This window comes from Ceratotherium simum, chromosome 19 (assembly GCF_057802395.1).
Source record: "Ceratotherium simum simum isolate JZ-2026a chromosome 19, ASM5780239v1, whole genome shotgun sequence".
Taxonomy (NCBI): domain Eukaryota; kingdom Metazoa; phylum Chordata; class Mammalia; order Perissodactyla; family Rhinocerotidae; genus Ceratotherium; species Ceratotherium simum.
The window spans coordinates 20862536-20886457 of NC_141918.1; the positions used below are offsets into that span (position 1 = coordinate 20862536).

At 39.6% G+C, this 23922-nt stretch overlaps 1 protein-coding gene across 2 annotated transcripts in view; it reads left to right on the forward strand.

Annotated features, from left to right (window-relative positions):
* KLHL32 (kelch like family member 32) overlaps positions 1–23922 on the forward strand; it is a 188287-nt gene that overhangs the window by 104241 nt on the left and 60124 nt on the right. Inside the window, exon 5 of one of the 2 annotated variants that reach the window (XM_004422138.3) lies at positions 3242–3340. In XM_004422138.3, coding sequence (XP_004422195.1) covers positions 3242–3340 — 99 coding nt within the window. Of the gene's footprint in view, positions 1–3241; positions 3341–23922 lie in introns of those variants that run through there. The other variant, XM_087443907.1, reaches the window with a different exon arrangement.

The following is a 23922-nucleotide window of genomic DNA, read 5'->3' on the forward strand; positions in this document are numbered from 1 at the left end:
TTGCTAAGTGTGCTTAACTTTTTCACTTCTTTACTAGTTCAGAAATATAGTTTATAGTCCTTTCTCCTCTTTCCTCTTATGTTAGATTAATTAATAAAATTAATTCTGAATTTTAATATATATCTAGAGGTAATTCATCAATAATTTATTACAAGATAAATTCATCAATATTGAGTGACAGCTATGTGCTGGGCATTGTTCTAAGTGCTAGGGATACAAAATAGACCTGTTCTCCTGGATCTTACATCCTAGTGCGTAGAAAAATAGAAAATAATCAAATAGACGTGTACTATGTGGAGAGGTGGTAAGTGCGACGAAGAAGAATAAAGCAAAGTAAGGAGATAGGGAATGAGGGGTGATGAGGAGTGGGGTACTATTTGGCATCAAATGGTCCGAGAAGGCCTCCCAGGTAAGGTGATAACCGAGTAGAGGAGTGAGGGCATGAGGAAGTGAGCCGTGCTTATATCTTGAGGAAGAGTGATCCAGGCAGAGAAAACAGCTAGACGTAAACACTAAGGTTCTCAGTGAATTCAAAGAACCTTTTACATTATAATGAAGACTTTGGATTTTATTTTCAGTCAGATGGAAAGTCACTGGAGAGTTCTGAATAAAGGGAGTGATGTAATTTCATTGATGTTTTTAAAGTACCAATTTGGCGGATATTATTAAAAACAGTGCAAGAGGGCAAAGGAGAAAGCAATTTGGCTAGTTAGGAGGCTATTATAATACGTCTAGGAAGACCGTGGATTGGCCTAGAGTGGTAATGATGGAAATAATGCATGGTGATTGGATTCGGGAACTATTTTGAAGCTAGAGCCAACAGGACTGGCTGATGGATTGGATGTGAGCTATGAGGAAAACAAGAGGAATCAAAAATGACTCTGGGGTTTTAGCAGCCTAAATAACTGAGAGTTGCTGTTTGCTGAGATGGTAGGATTGAAACAGGAGCAGGTTTGGTGGTTGGTGGAGAAAATCAAGAGGTCGGTTTGGGCCACGTTCAGTGTGAGCTGCCCGTTAGACGTCCAAGTGGCAATACTGAAAAGGCAGTTGGTTACGAGTCTGGAATTCAGGGGTGAAGTTGGGGCTAAAGAAGCAAATTCGAGTGTCAGTGTATAGATGTTTTATTTTATTTATTTATTTATTTAATTTATTTATTTATTTATTTATTTTTTGTGAGGAAGATCAGCCCTGAGCTAACATCCTTGCTAATCCTCCACTTTTTGCTGAGGAAGACTGGCTCTGAGCTAACATCTATTGCCAATCCTCCTCCTTTTTTTTTCCCCAAAGCCCCAGTAGATACTTGTATGTCATAGTTGCACATCCTTCTAGTTGCTGTATGTGGGACACGGCCTCAGCACGGCCGGAGAAGCGGTGCGTCGGTGCGCACCCAGGATCCGAACCCAGGCCGCCAGTAGCAGAGCACACGCACTTAACCGCTAAGCCACGGGGCCGGCCCTATAGGTGGTTTTAAAGCCATGGGATTACATGAGATCATCCATGGAGTGAGCAGAAAGAGGAAAGAAGAGGTCTGGGGACTGAGCTCTGGGCATCTCCAAAGCTTGCAGGTTGGGAAGGAGAAGAGAGAGTGGCTAGTGAAGTAGAAGAAACCGAGAGAGGGGGTGTTGTCCTAGAGGCAAGGGAAGAAATCATTCCAGAAGGAGAGGGATCAACTTTGCTAACTGCTGCTGGCTCGAGTAAGATTGAACACTGGGAAATGGCTATTGGATTTGGAGGTCACTGGAGACTTTGACAAGAGCATTTTTAGAGGAACAGTGGGAACAAAACTTCACAGGAGTCAGTTCAAGAAAGAACAGAATAGAGCAAATAGCAACGTTTTATATAGACAACTTTCCTGAGGAACTTTGTTAGGAAGGAGAGCATGGAGGGAGCTGTGGGGTCAAAAGAGCTGTTTTTATTTCTTAAGATAAGAGCTATAATGGCATATTTGCATGCTGATGGGAATTATCATCCAGTAGAAAGAACAGGTAATGATGTAGGAACAAGAGAGGACAATTGCAGGCAGAAGGGGTTGGGATCTAGTGCACAAGTGGAGTGTTGAGGAAAGCAAAATGTGCTGATACCAATATGGGTAGGTGAGTTGGTAGATTTGTTGATGGGAGCCTTTGGAAGATCATGAAGTTAGAGTAAAGAGAGAGGAGGAGGTGGAGGCTTAAGGAGAAAGGAGCGTGCGAGAAGTAGTCGAGTGGAAGAGTGAATTGACCACGTCAGTGTGTCTCATGCTTCCCTGTGAATCAGAACCAGGGGGCCTTGTTAAAACGCCAGTTGCTGGGCCTCACCCTGCAAGTTTCTGATTCAATTAGGTCTGGGGAGGTGCCCAAGAATTTGCAATTTTCGCGAGTTCCCAGGTAATGGTCCAGAGACTAACCTTTGGGAACCACTGGGCTCAGGAAATGGGTTAGGATGGTGGGAGCAGCCCTAAAGGCCTCCTTGTGCCTGGAAGTCGTGCATATTAAGTGAATTTTGTCAACGTGGTTTTGTGTTTTTCTCCAGCCCTGTTCAGCAGCTCAAGAGCTGGCAACAGTAGATACAAAGTTGGACTTAACCAGAAAAAAATGAAGAATTGATATCACCAGTATATTTGGGAAGTTTTACTTCTCTGTGATGTCTTTGTATTCTGAAAATGGTATTTCTACATCTCTTATTTGAAATAGAAAGGATTAGAGAATCTGAGATTGAGAAAGAGAAAAATGAAAGATTGTGGTTGAAGTTTACTGTTGTAGGACTTAGAAATAAAATGGAGTAATTTTATTTACTTACACCTCTGGTCGTATTTCAAGGAGAAACATAAGCCCCCTTTCCCTAAAATATCTGTTAACCGTGCTGTTTCTGTGATCAACTAAAGAACAAAATTCTGAAATATACCTTGAAAAAGTAAAATTTGGTTCTTTTGTGTTTTATAAGGTTACATCCATCACCAACTGAATTTTAAGACAATTATATTGTTCTTGGCAAATGTGCATATCCTCCTACAAAAATAAGTGGTTAAATGCAGAGCCTTGTACACAGGAAATGAGTATCAGAAATGAGAACTCAGCTGTTAGAGTGAGGGCCACAGCTCATTAACCAGAATAGAAAAGAAGAATTGACTTCCATAATAAGGAACAGTATTAATTCAGATATAGTATACTAAGCAGCAATTTAAATATAGTATATTTGCATATTAAGCAAATGTTAATTTTTAAGTAACTGTTAGTTTTCTTTTTATTAAAAAACAAAACAGATTTTGTTGGAGCCGGGCGTGATCCAGGATGTGTTAGCGGCTGGCAGCCACCTACAGTTATTGGAGCTTCTCAATTTATGTTCCCATTATCTCATCCAGGTATGTGAGCTTGCGTCCTGCTAATATGCCCTTCACAGTCCTTCCCCCTGCAGTCATAAGCTGTAACCACCAACTGGAGCCCAGTGACAGGTAAAATGGAAGAGGGGGAGATGTGGCCTGTGACGGTAGAATTTCTCCAGGACACAAGCTGAGAGGCTCCTAGGAGGGCAGCTGCAGCTCTCGTGTCCCATCTCATGTCCCCCATCCTCCTTGCCCACCTCAGGTCCCCACTACCCTTGGGCAGCAGAGTAACTCAGCAGCCACTCACAGGGCTTATTGCTGGAGCCCCAGGGAGTTGATGCTGGGAAGGGTCTTGATTTGAAGCAATGTTGTCCAGTTGCAGAAATAACCACAAATGCACGAAAAGTTGGAAAGTCATTTAAGATTTCAGTAACAGTAGCTAATATATCACAAAGTCATATATTGTTAATTACCGCATGAACTTCCCAGTTAGTAAATGCTGGAAAAGTGATGAGAGATCTGTGCGTTCTTCCCCTGATTTGCTGGGATGGTCAGACTTAAAGGCTCTGTGAGATGGAGGGAGAAAAACTCCTATCCACTGAGTACCTACTGTGCGTTCACCAGTGTTTCATGTTCAGTCCTCATACAACTTTGCACTTTTTTTTTTTGGCTGAGGAAGAGTAGCCCTGAGCTAACATCTGTGCCTATCTTCCTCTACTTTTTATGTGGGTTGCTGCCACAGCATGGCTGACGAGTGGTATAGGTCTGCACCTGGGATCCAAACCCGAAAACTTGGGCCACCAAAGCGGAACGCCCCGAACTTAACCACTGTGCCACGGGGCTGGCCCCCACAACTTTGCACATTTTTATAGGCCAAAAATCAGAGATTTGAAATGTACCCAGCTTGCCCGAGGTGACATAGCTGGTGAGTGGTAGGCCTTTCTGATTCCAAAGACCATTTTTTCTTCTTGGATGAAAACTCTTTGATTGGGTAGGAAGATATGGGACATCTTAGGCAGACAGAATGGCTACGAGGATCTTTTATTTCACAGAGAGTTAAGTACTAATTCCTTATATTGGAATCCTTTCATTTCCTCCCTGGTATGACTTGTGTTTATTTTACAGCATTATAACAATAGTGAAAATAAATTTTAAAAAATGGTAAATCCACACAATTTAATTCTGCTATCCTTGTGCATATGACATGATATTATTAAGTAGAAAAATCCTACTTGTTTTCCTGCCGACTTACTTATTTCCTTCCTAATCATTTTCTCTAATTCGAAATATGGCCTTTATTGTTGACTTCTGTTACTCATTAGGTAGTTTCCAAAGCTCTACTTCATATATTATCTTATTTCATCTTCCCAGGAAACTTGGGAAATAGGAACCAGTGCTTCCCAGAGAGAGAGTGTGAGGAATGTCAGCCGTGTTCACCTAAGGAGCAATTCAAATACAGGATGTGAAAGTTTTATTGTTATCTCAGCACATTTAGTCTAACAGTAAATGTTTAACTATTTTTATCTTATTTTCCTTTCTTTTCTCCTCAATATTGTTGTGTGATATGGGAGAGCTGTTTTTAATCCCTTTCTGTGAGTAGCAAACGGGAATAACATAGAAAGGTTACAAGACTTCAAAGGTGTGTGTTTGACTTGTGAAATTGAAATTACTTTTATTTGACATTTCTACATCAAATATTGCAACTTGAGCTTTCAGCATCATCACCTGATTCACTTTTTCCGTGGCAGGTAGTAATCGATGATATGTGTTGATAAAAGTTTGGTTGTTGTGCTAATTATCATGATGAATATTAAAATAGTGTGTATATACATGTGTGTGTGTGTATACCTATACCTATAATTTTCTATAAATGAGAATTCCAGATGCATGTTGGAAGTTTGTGGGTATTTTCTCCTACCCCATTAGATGAATTTGTTGATAGCAAGTGACTTGCGCACTTTGGAATTTAACTCTTGCCGTTCATTATTTTTCGTGGAGCTTGCATACAGATATATTTTGTGGACAGTTATTTTATTATTAGGCTGCTTGAGCAGTGGTTGAAATTTTCACTTTCTTGTCGCCAACGTGTTTTCATTTTATTCTCTCATGTAACTTTACTTATCCTTCCTATCTGTGATTGTTGCAAGATGTCCAATGTGTGGAAAGGAAACTTTGACTATAGAAGAGCCAAAACCATGTATATGTAGAAACCTTCATTACGTCAATCTTTTAAAAATATATACCTTGCCTCTCTTTTAGGTTTATAAATTGCCAGACTGGGTCAGTCTGCTTTTATATTTTGACACAGTCTTATAACTATACCTATTTGCTATTTTTTTGGTATTACTGCTCAACTGATTTTTAATTTTATGTGGGACCATTTTGTTGGGTCCCCCCCTGAAATTTTTTTTTTTGTAAGGAAATTGGCCCTAAGCTAACATCTGTTGCCAATCTTCCTCTTTTTGCTGAGGAAGATTAGCCCTGAGCTAACATCTGTGCCCATCTTCCTCTATGTTGTATATGGGATGCTGCCACAGCATGGCTTGATGAGCCGTGCGTAGGTCCACACCTGGGATCCAAACCTGTGAACCCTGGGCCACCGAAGTGGAATGCGCGAACTTAACCACTACGCCACTGGGCTGGCCCCTATACAAAATTTTTTAATGAAAAGTTTTCAGTGCCTAAAATGTACTTAGAAATGGTGCCCCATCAATCAAGCCTAATATATACTCCATCCTCGTTCAGCACTTTGTCCAGGTAGGAGTTTGTGAAGCTATTCTCCTCACTAAGATGTCTGGTGTTGTTTTGTTGTTTTTAAATTACCATTATTTCTTTGGTTTTCTTCCAGAGGTGTGAAGGGTAGACCTCTGCTCTAATATCCCCTGTTGTCCTCCAGTGCTCATTAAAAAGCGTGTCCAAAGAGATTGCCTTGGTTGAAGCTCCGCAAGCCCCCACCCACCACGCCTCAGCAAGCCCCCACCCACCACGCCTCCCTGAGCCTCCAGCCATCAGCTATTGCCTTGGCCTGAAGCTCCCCTGCATGTGTGCGTAAACACTGCTGCTGCCCCCAGAAAAGGGAAGAGACACCTTGAGGCCATGATGTGGGCTCCTTTCTCTTCTTTTTCCTCTGGCAGGCTGCTGAGGGCGGGAACCAAACACGGTCGGAACAGTGCCCCTCTGTGTCAGTGAGGACAGCCATTGAATCAGCCTCCGAGGCTGTGAGGCCTTCACCTTATTCATTTTTAGTCCCCAGCCCTCTCACAGGGCCTGCCATTGAGAACACACAGGTTCTCGGTGCATGTTTTTGGAATAAATGGGGAGACTAGCAGTGAAAATCATGCTCATTGATGGGGGGGAGGGGCAATGGCTAAGCAATGGCCCATCATCCCAAGATAAGGGATTTACGAACAACTACGCAAGTTTGCATCCTTTCCCACCTGCTTTGCAGTGAAACTACGTAGGACTCTGTCCTATGTAGCCTGTCGTGTTAGTATATTATCAATAAGCATGAGCTGTCAGACTTTTATCTGCTATCTGAGATCCAGTCCCAAATAAAATGTGAATGCTTCTTTCCCTTTTCCTCCTTCTGCTCCTCTCCTTTGTCCATTGTGCTGTTTCTAAACATTTCGTCTGAAAGATGCACTAATTCATTAAAGAGCAATTATTGTCTTTAAAATGGGTGCAGTAAAATGTGTGAATTACCTTGCTTTTTCAGAGTATACGTGTTTCCATACCTGCCATTCACTATTTTAAATCTTGTAAAGAAAACTCTGCAGACCATCCCAGGAGTGATGGGCTGTGAATGTAGTGGTTCTGATGTATCCACTGGTTTGCTGAGTTCCTCAGATAAACGTTACAAACTTTTTGAATCCAGTTTGTTTTCCCAAAGTCTCATTTTTCCTAGCCTTTTTTTTTTTGATTAGCTGCTGAACATCTTTGCCTAAATATCACATAGACAATTCAAACTTAGTTTGAGAAAACCTGCTTTTCTCTCGATTGATGGTGCCATTGATCCACTAGTTGTCTAGAAATTTGGACCTAGTCTTAGACTCCTTTCTCACCACCATGTCCAATCAGTTACTAGTTTGTGTTGATTCTACCTCCCAAATCTCTCCCAGACCTGACCCTTTTCTCCATTGCTAATGTTCTTGACTTTCTTTAGGCTCTCACCATTCTTGGCTATAGGTTATAATGAGCTCATAATTTCCTCCTAAGGGGTCTGCTTATTTCTAGCCTCTATCAATACCAAATCCGAGTCCCCATAGCCATCATTATCTTTCCCAGGGAAGGGAACCAGCACTTACTGAGGGCTCTCAGTACTGAGTGTTTTGCGCAGAGGTTCCCATTTCCCCTCTACTAAGTAACCCCCTAAGGCAGGTGAGTGTTGTTTTCTTTTTACAGATGGAGAAACTTAAATTTGGAGCTAGGATGTTGGTCCGGCTTGGAAACCTCCACTAGCTCCCGTGATGACCAGTCAGGCGCATCATTTCACCTACAAAACTCCTTAGCCTAGTCTCCAAGACCAGGCCTGTTCCTCCTCAGCCTCATCTCCATTCCTAATGCCTGTCCGGGCCTGCTGTGTTCTGGAGCCGAAGGCTGCCCTTTCACGTCGGGACGTGCCACTAGGGGAGAAGACTAGATGGTGAAGATCCTCAGTGGCAGGCAGAGCCTTTCAGTCCCCTTCAGATCATACCAAGGGGCAGGAGTAGGGAAAGCATCTCACACACACACACACCCCCCTCCCTCACTCTCTCCTCTGCTGAGGCAGAATGTCATAAGATCAGGGGCACTGGCCACTGGACTTTGTGTTATGTCCTCTGAAAGTGAAGCATTAGGAAATACATGCTTTGCTGAAAATGTCTTTTTTTAAAAAAGCTTTAAAAAAAATAAAGTTTGTACATTTTGTACCACCTCCTCCAAATAGCAAATAGTATATCCTATTGTTTGATTATCAAGTGTTCTTTTTGTTCACCAAAAATCAGCCTTTATTATGATATGCAATTTAAATATATTGATAAGAAAGAACCATCACGTAGACTTTCCAGATAAGACCACCAAAGTGGTTAATAAACGCCTTTTGATAGGAATATATTTTTAGTATCTGTTTCTAGGCAGCAGGTGGCAGTGTGAATCCACCAGAATTCAGTAGTTAATTTAAAGCAAAAATCAAAAAAATGAAAAGAAAAATTATTTATTTTGCTACATATTAGTCTTCTGACCTAATCAGTAAAAAAGTCATTATTCACACCACACTGGGCAATATGCATTGTAATTTTTAACAAATAATAGGAAACTCTTAATGTGTTCACAGGAAATACAGTTTTGTCTTGGGCTGCTGTGGTCATTTATCACTGCACTTTGTGAAATCACTCATTTGTTCTAATTTGAATGTAAATGACTCTAAGGTTTTACAAATAAGGTGACAGACTCACATAAATGTAATTGCAGGGTTCATCTCCCTCTTTTTATATATCACTCATTAGGTTATGAATTAAATACATCGTATTAAACCAGGGGCATGTCCAATGATGATATTGTAATGGCAAATTACTCTATGCTATTAGAGGTGTATTTTTTATTCATGGACATTAATTTGTCATTAAGCGGCATTAGTTTAGCACTTTTATGTGAAAGACGTGCCCTGAAAGAGGAGCCGTGTTGCTGTGATGTGAGAGGAGAGGGACACGAGCGCTCTAGGTGGAGCATTTCATCACAGGGAGGAGAACAGAGAGAGGGGGTTGCTTCATTTTTATTTTCATTTGTTTTGTTTTCTACTTTTACAAGCATAAAAGATCGTTTCCCCAGATTGAAGGTGTTGTTCTGTTTACATTGTGCACATTTGGATCATCTAGTAAAGCAAAACCAAAATTCTGCCTATGAATCATTCAGAAGCCAAGAACATACAGGCAGCAGGTGGGAGGAAGCGTCTTTCTGCCCTGACTCTCCCTCCTCTGTGACTGATGCTTATTAGTCATCCTGTGTCTTCATTTAGGTTTACACTAAATGGGCTGCCGTGAGAATTTGTCATTTTCTCTCCTCAGTGAAGGTGCAGAGGTTTAAAGAACTTTATTTTCTCATGAGAGGATCAGGAAGAATTCTGGGTTTTTTTTTATTTTTTTCTTTTCCTTGCATAAATGGTCATTTTACTGTTCTTCTACTAAGAAAATACTTTTCCACTTTCAACTCTGAGAAGCCCTGGATGCTTGAAATAGCTTCAGAGAAGCTGAATCTGAGTGCTGCTTTTGCATCAGTTTCCTTATGGGTTATTATGGGTGGAAAATGTCTTGCCCACCCGGTTATACTGTGGGGCTCTGGAAGGCAGGGGTCATGCCTTCTCCCTGTTTATAACTTACCCCCTCCCTCCCTTCACATCACTTGAGCTCAGTATGTGTATTGGTCAGCTCGGGCAGCCATAACAAAGTGCCGCAGACGGGGTGACTTAAACAACAAACATTTATTTCTCACAGTCTGGAGGCTGGAAGTCTGAGATCAGGGTGCCAGCATGGTCAGGTCCTGGTGAGAGCTGTCTTCCTGGCTTGCAGACGGCCACCTTCTTGCTGTGTTCTCACATGGCAAAGAAAGAGAGAGACAGCAAGCTCTCTTGTGTCTCTTCTTATAAGAACACTAATCATGAGGGCTCTACCCTCATGACCTCATCTAAACCTAATTACCTCTCCAAGGCGACATCTCCAAGTACCATCACACTGGGGCTTAGAGCTTCAACATATGAATTTTGGAAGGACACAGTTCAGTCCACAGCAATATGTATTGAGGGAATACATGGTGCGTCCATTCAGTAATTTTTTCCTGCTTTTTAAATATTGAAATTTTATATTATGGGAGGAAAAATATATTAATAAGTCAGTCTTCCATTAGTTTTACCCACTGAATGCAATTTTTTTAAGTTGAAAATACTTTCTATGGGGATTGCATTTGGCACTGAAGATCTTGCATATTTTATAGTATTATAATAGATTATCATTTTTTAACTAAGTAATACTACAATGACTTATAGGAGGTTATCTCTTCCAAACAATGTATTATTATAATTTTAATTATTAAATTAACAGTATCTCCTAACTACATAATGCATAGTGGGTGTTCTGATTAGAATAATTTATCCTCAAGGTTGAGAAGAAGTTATAGCTCATGCTCATTTTTCTCCAACACTGAGCTATTTTTTTCCACATTAGATAAGACAAATAATTGTACCAACATATATATTTAATATGCCCCTAATCAAATACACTAACCGTGTGCTATTTCATAGTTCATGAGGGCTGATACTCTTGTATTCGGAGAATGTTAAAATACAAAGTTTGGAAAATATATTACATATGGTCTAATCTTTTGGATTTTTTTTTAATCAGTGAAAATAATTAGAAGGAGCCTTACTAAATCATAGCCAACTACTAATTATTTGTTCTAATCAAGAATATTTGCTATCTGGCATGGGTAATCTAGAATATCATATTTGCCAAATATCATTAATATTTGGCTCTACAATGTATCATAAGATCTTTTGGTAGCCATTTTAGGATCCCAATTAATTTTTTCATATGCTATTATGTTGGCTTTTATTCCCTAAATCCACACCAAAAGATGTCAGTAAGTGACAGTGCAGAGGCATGCTGGCTGGCCAGGGAAGTCATTTTGGCATTTTAAGCTGTTATGTAGATAATCTAGGGTTGATGATGTCTTCCTTTTTTGTGAGTCTTTCAAGAGAAGAAAGATTGTCTTGAAGGATTTTTCTAATATTAGTACTTTCTATTCTAAGCTAACTATTGCTAGCTGGGCAATTTTAAAATCAATTTCAGCATATTTTTCTCAAAATAAAATGTTTCCAGTGTTTTATAAGTGCTGGAGTTCAGAATCAATAAGCAAGCAAACAAATATCAGTCTCACTTAATTCCATTATTAATACTTGGAAATTAGGGGCGTTAAAAGAAAATTTGTGTTTCATTTGAGATATTTATCCTCCTACCCACCCCCCACCTGCAGATATTTCTACCCATGGTTAAATGTCTGCCTTCTCCTCTAACATTAAACTGCCTGTCTGCTCCTATCCATCAGGTACCTCCTGTGTTTCCTGTGTTTCAATGTCTCCTCCACTGGTGCCTTCCTTTCATTTTTAAAATAGGATCAATAACGTGGGAGAAACTTTTCTTCTTCTCTAATTACCACACCCTATCCTTCCATTCACTACCAAACTGCGATCGTGTCTGCACTTCCTTACCTTCTATTCATTCTTCAATCGTATTGAACTCAGTCTCTGCCTTCATTACTCCTCAAAAGCTGTTCCAACAAAGGTCACCAAGGCCTCCTAATTGTCAAACGCAGCGGGCCTTTGATGGTCTCTTAATGTGACAGCTCCACAGCATGTTGACACTGGTTGCTCCACTCTTTCCTACACTCCTCTTTTCTCCAGACTCTCTCCTAGTCCTCCTCCTACTTTTTTTCGGTTCCTTTACAAGCTCTTCTTCCATCAGCTCCTTGAATATCCCTCCAGGCATGGTGGCTCCGTGCTGGTACCTTTCTCTTCTGCTCACATCACTCTCTTTCATCTATGTGAGAAAGGTAACTTATCACAGTCCCCTTTCCTGAGCTCCAACCTCTGTGTTCCCCCAACATTTCTGCTTGGCTCCCCACACACCTCAAATTCATCGTCGCCCAGTCTCACAGACCTGCTCCTCCTCCTCATCTTTGTTAAGGAACCATCATCCTTATAGTAATGCAAACCAGGAACCTTGGCGTAATCTCACACTGCTCTATGATCTCATGAATCCCATGACATTTAATTGGTTTAGCCTCTTAAATAGCTCCCAAATATGCCTTCTTCTTTTTCTCTTCATTTTCACTGACATCATTCAGGTCTGGATTATTTTTCCTGGGCATTCCTGCAGTAACTCAGCTATGCTCCCTGCCTGTTGTCTAATGCTAATCAATACTCTGCTGTACAGTCTAAGTTACATTTCTGGCCCACAAAACAATTTTATTTGCTAAAACCCAAGCTGGATCCCTATCTCATGGTTACAGACTAGGTTTCCAACCTTGTCCTTTTTCTTTCTTGTCTCCCTGATGTGCCCTGTTCTTATTGTACCCAAAGATCGGGTGTTTTATCATCTCTAGGCCAACTGCCAATCAGCATTTCCTCTTGGATATCCCACAGGCACATGACCTTTCCCTCAAGCCAGAAACCCAGGAGTCATCCTAAGACCTTGTCATCCTAAGATCTTGTGCCTCACATGCACTGTCACCAAGACCTTTCAACTCTACCCGCTAACTTTTTTTTTTTTTTTTAAATTTTTTATTTATTTATTTTTTTTCCCCCAAAGCCCCAGTAGATAGTTGTATGTCATAGTTGCACAGCCTTCTAGTTGCTGTATGTGGGACGCGGCCTCAGCATGGCTGGAGAAGCGGTGTGTCGGTGCGCGCCCGGGATCCGAACCCGGGCTGCCAGCCCGCTAACTTTTTTTTAAAATACACATTATTTTTTAGAGCAGTTTTCGGTTCACAACAAAATTGAGAGGAAGATACAGAGATTTCCCATATATCCCCTGCCCCCACATATGCATAGCCTCCCTCATTATCAACATCCCCCGCTGAGTGGTATATTTGTTACAATTGATGAACCTACATTGACACATCATCACTCAAAGTCCACAGTTTACATTAGGGTTTACTCTTGCTGTTGTACATCCATCCTATGGGTTTGGACAAATGTACAATGACATGTATCCACCATTATAGTATCATACAGAATAGTCTCACTGCCCTAAATATACTCTGTGCTCTGCCTATTCATCCCTCCCTCCTCACTCCCAACCCCTGGCAACCACTGATCTTTTTACTGTCTCCATAGTTTTGTCTTTTCCAGAATGTCATATAGTTGGCATCATACAGTAGGTAGCCTTTTCAGATTGTTTTCTTTCCCTTAGTAATATGTGTTTAAGGTTCCTCCATGTCTTTTTATGGCTCGATAGCTCATTTCCTGTTAGTGCTGAATAATATTCCATTGTCTGGATGTACCACAGTTTATCCATCCAGTTACCTACTGAAGGACATCTTAGTTGCTTGGAAGTTTTGGCAATTATGAATAAAGCTGCTGTAAACATCCAAGTGCAGGTTCTTGTGTGAACCTCCTTAACTTTTTAAGTCCCTCTCATTCTCTCTTTTTCTATTGCCACTGTCTTAATTCAAATCCTCATTACTTATTTCCTGGACTAAAAAAACTTCCTGCTAACCAATGAACCTGACTTCACTCTTGCCACACGCCAGTACTTCCACTAAAATTCTATTTGATTGATTTTTTTCAAAAACTTGAAAAAAATTCTGTTTTATTTTTAGAAAAATAACAACCTGATCACATCACACTCTTGCTTAAAATCATTCATTAGTGGTTCACTATAGCCTTCCGGATAAGGTTCATTCCTCTCAATTTGGCACACAGGTCCCATCTTTAATGTGGAATTTCCTATCTCTTTTGCCTTTTTTTTTTTTTTTTAACAATTTACTACCCATGTGCTATGCCACCGTCATTGTGAACTTCATGCATTTCCCTGTGTCTAAACCTCCTTGCATGAAGCCTCCTTCTCTGTGGATTACTCTTCCCTCGCTTTGTTGCTTTATGAATTCCTCTTTAACCTTCAAGTACTTTGCTCCTGTGTTATCTCCTCCTCCAGAGTTGCCTGATCAATCCATCTAGTTGGAGTTAGATCTGCCTCCTCTTCATTAATTATGGGCAGTCTTCCAGGGTGCTGATCATACCATATTATTGTTTGTGTTGATTTACTTATCTATCTCCCCATGATATAAGTTCATGTCCCAGAGTTATGTGAACTTGGGCAAGTTACTTAACCTCTTTGCCACCACCCCTCATCTGTAAAATACAGATATGGTATCCTATATACAATCTACCTCTTAGGGGTGTTGGAGTATTCATGAGATAGTGCATGCAAAGTATCCTACAACGCAGTATCCTACATGCAGCAGATGTCCTGGAAACTGCAGCCAATAGAATGGAATGCTTCACTTGTGAATTCTTCTATGAATTCCACAGTTAACTTCCTATCCACTCCCCTGACTCCTGTCTCCCTTCATTCCTGGAAATGTCGGCAACTTTATACCTACTTCCAATCAACAACATACGGGACAAGTCTGTTCCTGAAAATTTTGGAAATAATCAATTTACATTCTGTAAAAGGTATTTTCTCTCTCAGTCACTTCTCTTTGATTTTGTAGAAGTGCATGTATTGTTTTAGAAAAAAAAGTCACAAATAATTAAATGAAACATCACTTTCTCCCTGCCTCTGAAATGTGAAAACATCATACTGAAATTGTGCTTTAATAAATAGAAAAATCAATGCTTTTAAAAGCAATGTGTTATATGGTTGTGATGCTGTGTAGATAGGAAATTTTGTTTTATTGTTTCCCCTGCCCTTCCTGTAAATGAAACTTCTTGCCCCATCCTCATACACAGAATCCAAGAAAAAAATTGGAAAAATCTTTCATTTCTAACTCTAGTGCATGGCAGTTGCTTAGAAATGCATGTTTGTGTGAGTTCCTTCTGCATGTGCCGTGAGAGCTCCCTGTGATAGGAATTTTTTAGAATATAGTTGCATGGTGTCCTAAGCTCCCTAACTAGGGCAAACAAAAGCAGTGCATTCGTTTCAAAGAACAAAAATATGTTATTCCTTACTAGGAGACTGCTGTCCACATACCCACCTCCCTCCAGCTCTTTCTCCTTCCTAGACTTCTCCATCCCCTTTCTTGCTCTATATCTGCAAACATCCTTTCCAGTAGCCTGCCGACCTTCTCCCCACTGCACATTGAGGGACATGTGCTCAGGCCCTGGGAAATGACTGCCTGTCTGTGTCCTTAATTCAGCAGCAGGTACCCTGGCCTCAGCCCCATACATTCAGTATAGTGTCTGCCCACTTCAGAGACTGGGATGAGGGACCATTCTGGGTCATACAATTAGATCCGCTGCAAGAATAGATTTATGCAAGTTAGAGTCATTCTTTTCTTCACTCAAATGCATACTCTTTATCAATGGTTCTTAAACTTGACTGTGCGTAGAATCACCTGAATGGCTGGTTAAAACAGACTTCTGGGCCCCACTCCCAGAGTTTCTGATTCAAGAGGTCTGGGGAGGAGCCTAAGAATCTGCATTCTACCAAGATCCCAGGTGATGCTGATGTTACTGGTCTGGGGACCACAGTTTCAGAACCACTGCTTTAGATGCTATTGTGACAGCATGTCACATCAATTATCTGCCTGTTAAATCACTGATATTCAGATTTCAAAAGTGTCATCACATTTATATAAATTTGAACTGGTCCTAGTTTGTACTTATAAAAATATTGATGTTATGTTTCCTTCATTGCATCCAAAATATAAAAAGCCAAAACAATGCAGATTTGAAACAAACAAAACCCTTCCAATCCTCATTCTTCTGTATAATAATGATTAAGACAAATAGTCTATGTGGATAACTGAGAGATTATTGAAAGTCTGCAGAATTGGGCTGATTTTCAGCACTCTGACTTTGTGTACCAGAGCTAAGTAAGGAAATATATCATAATTACTTCTGTGCTCTACTATTCTTTTAAAAAATTTTAATCTGCTATTGCCTCTCATAGTTCAAAAAAGGTTTGTGGTGATTGAAATTTTAGTTTTAAAGCCCTAGTTGCCCAGATAGACTATTTTCAATTAAAGAAAGAGAAGTATACATTAATTTGCTCTGTATAGTCCATAATTCAGTGGTAATCACCTGATTTGCTGACACAGCTTTAGTAAACTTTGCAATAGCATTTTGCGGCACATGTTGATTGGGGCCGGAATTATTAGTTATTGATGATGGCTCTGTCTCTGTGCCTCCTTCCTTCTGGATTTCCAGCTTACTGCAGACTTTCCCAAGGAACAATATAAAATTATTCATGAGCCTTGGATATTATGCATACAATTGATTATGAAAATGTACTAGTAACCTAATTGTAGAATTCCTCTGTTATACAGCACAAATATTTAAATAGGCCTTCAAAGACTCCAAGAATTAGAGCGTACTTGGATTTTTTACTTGTGTATTTTGAATTGCTATTAATATTTTGTTTTTGTTTAATCAAATTGTATCCTATGCATATTTATATCAATATATGAATATATACATAGTTGCATACAGTTGTCCAGATATATTTATATGTTTATATACAAATGTACCTATATCTCTGTATATAGTTATACAGATAAAAATATCTGGTTTTACATTATTTTGTCATATCACAAGTAATCTGGCCTGCATTGTCGATGAATTGCTCATTTTTTCTTCCATAACAATGAGACTTTATCCAACAATTCTAATATAAGATATTGTGGAGAAAACTCACAGATCCCTTTACATACGTGATATACATGATAATTTTTTCCTACGTGATTCATCCCAAAGCTATTAAAAGATTTGGTGTTCGTTATTTGTTTGTTTCAGCATGTTCCAAAGGGCCAGCCCTTCACCACACATCCACAGCAAAGCTCTTTATGTCGCTTCCTCTGGTCCTGGAGTGCAGTCCTTTTCTGCAGCACCAGGTCATGTAGTCACGTAAGACCTTGATTTATAACTAGGTTGTAATCCAAATAGGAAACAGGTGGAATCACAACTGGGTATGGTGCCTTGGATATTAATGGCTTGGCTCAGCAGTGGAATTTCTAAAGCTGTATACACTTTTTTTGCCTTAATTATGCATTCATTAAAAGCTTTTATACCCAACAGAATAAAGTAAATATTTTTTGATCTCCATAGTGTGCTCCCAGACTGTAGATTTGCACAGCAGGGTCTTGATAATCTGAATAAATTGTATTTCCCCAAGGAGTTTATCTTTCAAATAAGGTCATAAAGAAATGCAGCTCCTCCATCCTTAGATTTCTCCGTGTGCCTTTTCTGCTATGTGTAATATAGAGCATGGGAGACAGAGTATATTATAGTAATACATACTTGGTGACGGTCCAGTATAATGTCTCATCTGTTCTCCATGTTTATCTCTGGCAAAGTGATTTTTAAGCACAAAAGATATGAATGATTTACATGACAACTATGATTTTTGCTGGTAGAAAAACAAAGTCTGTATTAGATGTTCAGTGCTTTCTTCCCTTCACTTATCAGTGAATGAGATTTATGGAATATGCAAAGCTATAGTTTAAGCACTATTGATAGTTTAAAAAGGGAGTAACAGTAACAATGATAGCTACTGTGTGTTGGCCATCTACTATGTGGAAGGTACTTTACGTATATTTTTGGGAATCCTTACCACAGATCACTTTTCTCATTTTTTATATGAGAAAAGTAGACTCAGAGAAGTTAACCACTTGCTGAGGCCATCCAGATGCGTCATCAGCTCCAAATCATGTGATTTTTCTACAACCCCAAACTAAGGATGCAACCAGTTCCTTGTCCCCACAACTTACGACCTAGTAAAAGAGACAGAGAAAATATAAAATTATAAACCCAAGTAAATATGCACCAGTTGAACTTATGATTTTTCTGAGTCATAAAGAATAAGATGGCAATACATTTGATATGGATGGTAGCCTAAAAATAGCATATGATTGTGAAAAGATTAGGCAATAACTTTATTTATTTATTTTTATTTTTTGTTTATTGCAGTAACATTGGTTTATAACATTGTATAAATTTCAAGTGTACATCATTATGCTTCTATTTCTGCATAGATTACATCATGTTCACCACCCAAATACTAATTACAACCCATCACCACACACATGTGCTGAATTATCCCTTTCGCCCTCCTCCCTCCCCACTTCCCCTCTGGTAACCACCAATCCAATCTCTGTCTCTATGTGTTTATTTGTTGTTGTTATTATCTACTACTTAATGAGGGAAATCATACGGTATTTGACCTTCTATCTCTGACTTATTTCACTTTGCATAATACCCTCAATGTCCATCCATGTTGTCACAAATGGCTGGATTTCATCGTTTCTTATGGCTGAGTAGTATTCCGTTGTGTATATATACCACATCTTCTTTATCCATTCATCCCTTGATGGGCACTTAGGTTGCTTCCAAGTCTTGGCTATTGTGAATAATGCTGCAATGAACACAGGGGTGCATGTATCTTTACGCATTGGTGTTTTCAAGAGTTTTGGATAAATACCCAGCAGTGGAATAGCTGGATCATATGGTAGTTCTATCCTTGATTTTTTGAGGAATCTCCATACTGTTTTCCATAGTGGCTGCACCAGTTTGCACTCCTACCAGCAGTGTATGAGAGTTCCCTTCTGTCCACATCCTCTCCAACACATGTTGTTTCCTGTCTTGTTAATTATAGCCATTCTGACGGGCGTGAGGTGATATCTCATTGTAGTTTTGATTTAGGCAATAACTTTTTTTTTCTCTCTCTCTTTTTGGGTTGCCATATTTATCTCCAGTGTGGAAAACATTCTAGGCATGTACTTTTAAATATTTTCAATTATTTAAATATTAAAGTATTTAATAAATTTATTTAATATTTAATAAATTACTTAAATTTTAAAATATTCAAATATTTTAGAGGAGCAGGAGAATCTATGTTTTATTGTAAACAAAGAAAAGCAATAAAAGTTGAATTTTTAAAAGTCTGACATTGTTTCTTACCTACCCACTATCCATCAATCAGAATTGACTAAGTAGCCACTTGGTGCAGACAGAAAGATCTAAAGAAGTACAGACACAGTCCGCACCTTTAGCACAGCTGGGGAGAAAAGTATGTAACCACTGGCGACGGATTAAACTAATGATACGAGTAGCTCCTGCAATTAGAAGTCAGAAGAGGGAACAGTCCTTCCAGTTGGAGCAGCCTGGCTTTCTTAGGAAGTGGAATCTGATTTTGATTGTCCCTGCACCCTAGGAGGGGAAGAGCATTTATAATACAGAACTTCCTGTTTCTGATGAGCTTTTTAAAGTCTGTTGAATCAAATAGTCTTTAAGTACTTCACAAACAATAACCATTTGTGACAAGAATTCTTAGCGTTCTCCTTGTGGTCTAAAGGAAAATCAGAGCATTCAATTCCACTTGATAATGTTTGATATATTTTTGGCAAACAGCATGGACATTTTACATATTTCCGGTTATCACTAAGTACCAAGAGAAGTAAGGTTCTTTTTCAACATTCTGGGATGGAAAAGAAAAAACCCAACATGTGAAAAGTCACAAGACCCAAGATTTACTGTGGAAGCCAGCCTGATGCATCTGGCACCACAAGTTGGCCTTCCATCATATTTACCAATTGTGTGAAAAGCCTGATGTGTAGTTAACATCGAGAGAGAATGTCTTAACCTCAGATCAAACATTTGAGAGCACCTTTCTCAGTTAATTGTGGAGTTATGTTTATTTCGCCCATTGTAAAATCATACCTATAACCAAACTGTCATTTCCTCTTTTCATTTGAAGTCATGGTTGTGCTTTTTTTTAAAAAACATGTCGCTTTTTTAAAATTCATAATCCAACAAATATTTTTCAATTACAATCTATGATAAAGGCATTATGATTGGCATTGTACAGGATACAGAAAGCATAGATGCAAACCCTATTTTTTTTTTTAATTAATTAATTAATTTTTTTATGAGGAAGATCAGCCCTGAGCTAACATCCATGCCAATCCTCCTCTTTTTGCTGAGGAAGACCGGCCCTGAGCTAACATCTATTGCCAATCCTCCTCCTTTTTTTTCCCTTTTTCTCCCCAAAGCCCCAGTAGACAGTTGTGTGTCATAGCTGCACATCCTTCTAGTTGCTGTATGTGGGACGCTGCCTCAGCATGGCCGGACAAGCAGTGCATCAGTGCGTGCCCAGGATCCGAACCCGGGCCACCAGTGTCAGCGCACGCGCACTTAGGCACTAAGCCACGGGGCCGGCCTCCAAACTCTACTTTTTACTAGTTTACTAGGAACATTTTTACTTGTTGGAATATATATGCATGAATAGCTTAGGGACAAGTTAGTTGGTATGTGACAGGAGACTTGAAGTGACAGGAGACATGAAGACATGAGGATTCAGTCAGTGACAAAGGGCTTCATATTTACTATGTCTGACTTGGTACTTGGTCTCTATAAACTAAGTACCAATACAATAAGCGGCCAATACAATGTTTTTATTTAAGTTTTAGTTAACATTGCTAAAAATCAAATCATACTGGTTTTATACACAGAGTGAATATATCAGTCTATTCGGAATAGATTTGGGAGTAGTTTTTTTAAAAAGGTTTCTTGACTTCCATAAGAAGGGTGACTTTTCATTCAGAGTCCTCAAAATGTGATGTAAAGTCGACATTTTATAATAGAACTTCAAGTTTCATTACATGATGGGCATAGAAAACACTATGTCTCTTGACCATCTTTATCTGTAGTAAAGTAATGACATGTGGTAGTTGAGGTGATGTTTTGAAGGGAGGGTAGAAGTAAGCGAAGGGCATCAATAAACGGAAATGAAAGATAATAGTTATAATGGTGAAACATAGCATTGTTAAAGTAGTTACACCTGTTGAGTGTTATTACCTCGAAAAATCTGGAATCTTGTTCGATTTGGTCATCGTAGAGGGGGAAAAGTTCAGGAAATCAAAGTGGTATTACTTTTATTTTGACCTCCAGAGAAGTTATTTATTATCTTGACCTATGGAAGTCATAGTTTTCCATACTGATAGTACAGGTTGTTGATGCTTATTTTCATTTCAAAAGTCAGTAATGTTCTCAGAACTAGACGAGGCAACAAGAGAAATGATGTTATTAAGGGCATGTTTTGCATGGGTATTCTTAGTATTATATCAAAGCATCTCCATCAGATTTCCAAATCTTTGTTTAACAAGGACTCCTAGATTTGAGGGAGAGTATTTATGGGGCAGATATTGGGGATGGTCTACAGTAGATGCAATCAGAAGACAGCAGATATTTTCTGTGTTCTGTATAATTCCTATGCCAGAGCTGTGATTAAACTGGAGTGCTGGATGGGCAAGAGGTTAACTGACAGGCCAGGGAACGCATGGGTATGGCTGAAACAAAGATAGACTATGTGTTAGAAATATGCATTCTTGATTCTCAGCCTGTATTGCTGTTGGCACACATCAAGACTCATCTCTTGGCTGTGGTATACATAAGCTAGGCTGTGGGTTCTGTGCAGTGAATATGCAGACCCCAGCTATAAGGCTACACATTTGTCTCCCATTCAAGAAAGTATATTAGAAGGCAAGTGAGTCTGGGTGACATTAGTTCAGGGATAGGCTTAAATCTGCTCTAAATTATAACATAAAGAAAGTCTTGTATGAACTTTGGTCATAGTACCTGCTTTTTTTGAGATATTGAGAGTCACCTCCTAATCGATGGCCCATCACTCTGCTACAGATGAGAACCACTAGGGACACTCGTCATTCTCTTGCTGCCTCCCCTGGTTTGGGAAGAGTGGTAGAAGGGCCACAGGGTTTACCCACAGCCCCCAAACTGCCCTATTTCCTCCCACTCACATCCTCACCACCTGATAATTGCTTCACAAATGTCATTATACTTGAATATAACCCAAAATAAGACAATATTTGCCTTTCTCATGCTTTCTTTTCCCTACCACATTCAGTAGTTAGTCTGGGAACAACCATTTTAATGATCTAGTTAGGGAAATAGGCCATACAGAAAGACTGAATTTGGGAAATATATAAGGTTTAAGAATTATTGCACTTGGAAAACTGGTGTTTATTCCATAGCTAGTATAGTATTGGGGACACATTTTATGGCTCTTCTTCTGTTATTTAACTTGTCATTCACACTATAAGAAACAAATAGAAGGGAAGAAAGAAGCCAAATAGCCCTGAACCAAAGGAAAATAAATACTATTTAAAAAGATTTCCCCAAAGAACAACAATGTATGCACCATAATTCTGAATAGAAACTAAATTTCAAGTGAGAAGCAGTGTGACAGAAAAGAAACCTTTTTAGAAAAAAAAGAAAAAGAGTTTCCTTTTACTCAAGAGAGTTTTTTGTTGCTGAACTATAATTTCCATTCAAAACCGCCGCCTCTACCTGGGTACTTGGATTTTTAAGTCACAAAATATGAGAGAATGGAGATAATCTCATAATTAGGACAAAGTATCATTTGAAAAGGTACTTTGATTTGAATAGCCAATTGATAGAGGAAATAATTTTCTCTCGGACTGAAAAAGAAATTTTGGGTAGATTGAAATATATCTTTTTTTCACAGCAGAGCTATTATATTGCACTTGTCCATTAACACTTTCAACTGTAGTCATTATTACCAATTTTCCCACTAGGAAAACTCAATGGCCACTGGTTTTGCCTTTGTGTGTGTGTAGGAAGGCCAGAAAGAGAAAGGGAAGACAAGGGAGGCCAATGAGGTATGAAAAATAGCCCAATTTGGATGATATTCAGACTTGGATAGACATGTTGAAAAGACGTGGCCTGTTCTGTTTTTGCTTAGTTATAAGTAAAGAGAAAAAGCTCATGGACATTCTTTCATTAAACTGATATATTTTGAGCATCTGCTCCCTGCTGGATACCAGGGACACAGTACAATCCTTGGCACTAAGGAGCTTAGATTTAGTAGACAGATCTGTTATCAAAGGGCACTTACAGTGACAAGTGCTGTGCTAGAGATCTGCAAAGGGCAGGGTGGCAGCGTAAAGGAGGAAGTGGTCAATTCAACCTGAACCAGGGAAGCTGAAAAGGTGAAATGGGTTCGTTCATTCAGCAGGTGTGGCTTGGGCCCCTGCTGTGTGCCTAGCACTGTTTTAGGCACCAGGGATACAGCAGACAGATTCTTCCTCCCATAGAACTTACTTATTAGGGCTGGGGGGCAGGGACAAACACATTATGAACAAGTAGGCAAATAAACGTCCAAGATAATTACAGATAGTGATGAGTATCAAAAGCAAATAAAATGGAGTAATGTGATAGAGGGTGGCATGGAGAGGAAGGGGGACTTGCTAATTTAGATGGGATGGTCAGACAGAACGGTGGAAGCGTGATTCCTCATCCATAGGAATTTTGCATATGCTGCTTCCTCTGTTTGGAACATTGTCCCTGCAATCCCATCACCATCCTATTTTAAAATGTAGGTATTATTATTATTCAGATATGGTGAAGCCAACAGATCAGGAGATGACTGCCGCTGAAAAGATACTTTGTTACTCTCAGTTCCCAAGAGGAGGGGGCATGGCATAGCATGCAGGGCCACAGAGGGAAGGACCAGGGTCAGTCAGGAGGTAGAAAGAGCAAGGGGAAAGCGCAGGCAAGAGCCTTTATTGAGGCTTTCGTGGGAAAGGCAAGACAAAACACGGTAAGCAGGCTTATGACTGGCTAGTTTGAATAGTTGAAGCAGGCTCTGGGTTATATGGGCTGTCTCTGGTTGTCTAGTACTTGGCCCTGGAATGATTAGGGCAGAAGAATATTGAGACTTAGAAGCCAGATAGAGGAGGTGGTTTGGATTATGGGCTCTTGACTGGTTAGTTTGCATATGAAAGGTGCATTCCTGGGGGAGTTGTTTGCTTTCTCTAAAAATTGGCTAGCCCCTGGTCAGTGAGTCCCCAGATGCCAGAGCATCAAAAATACAGAAAATAAGAAAATATATCCCTAC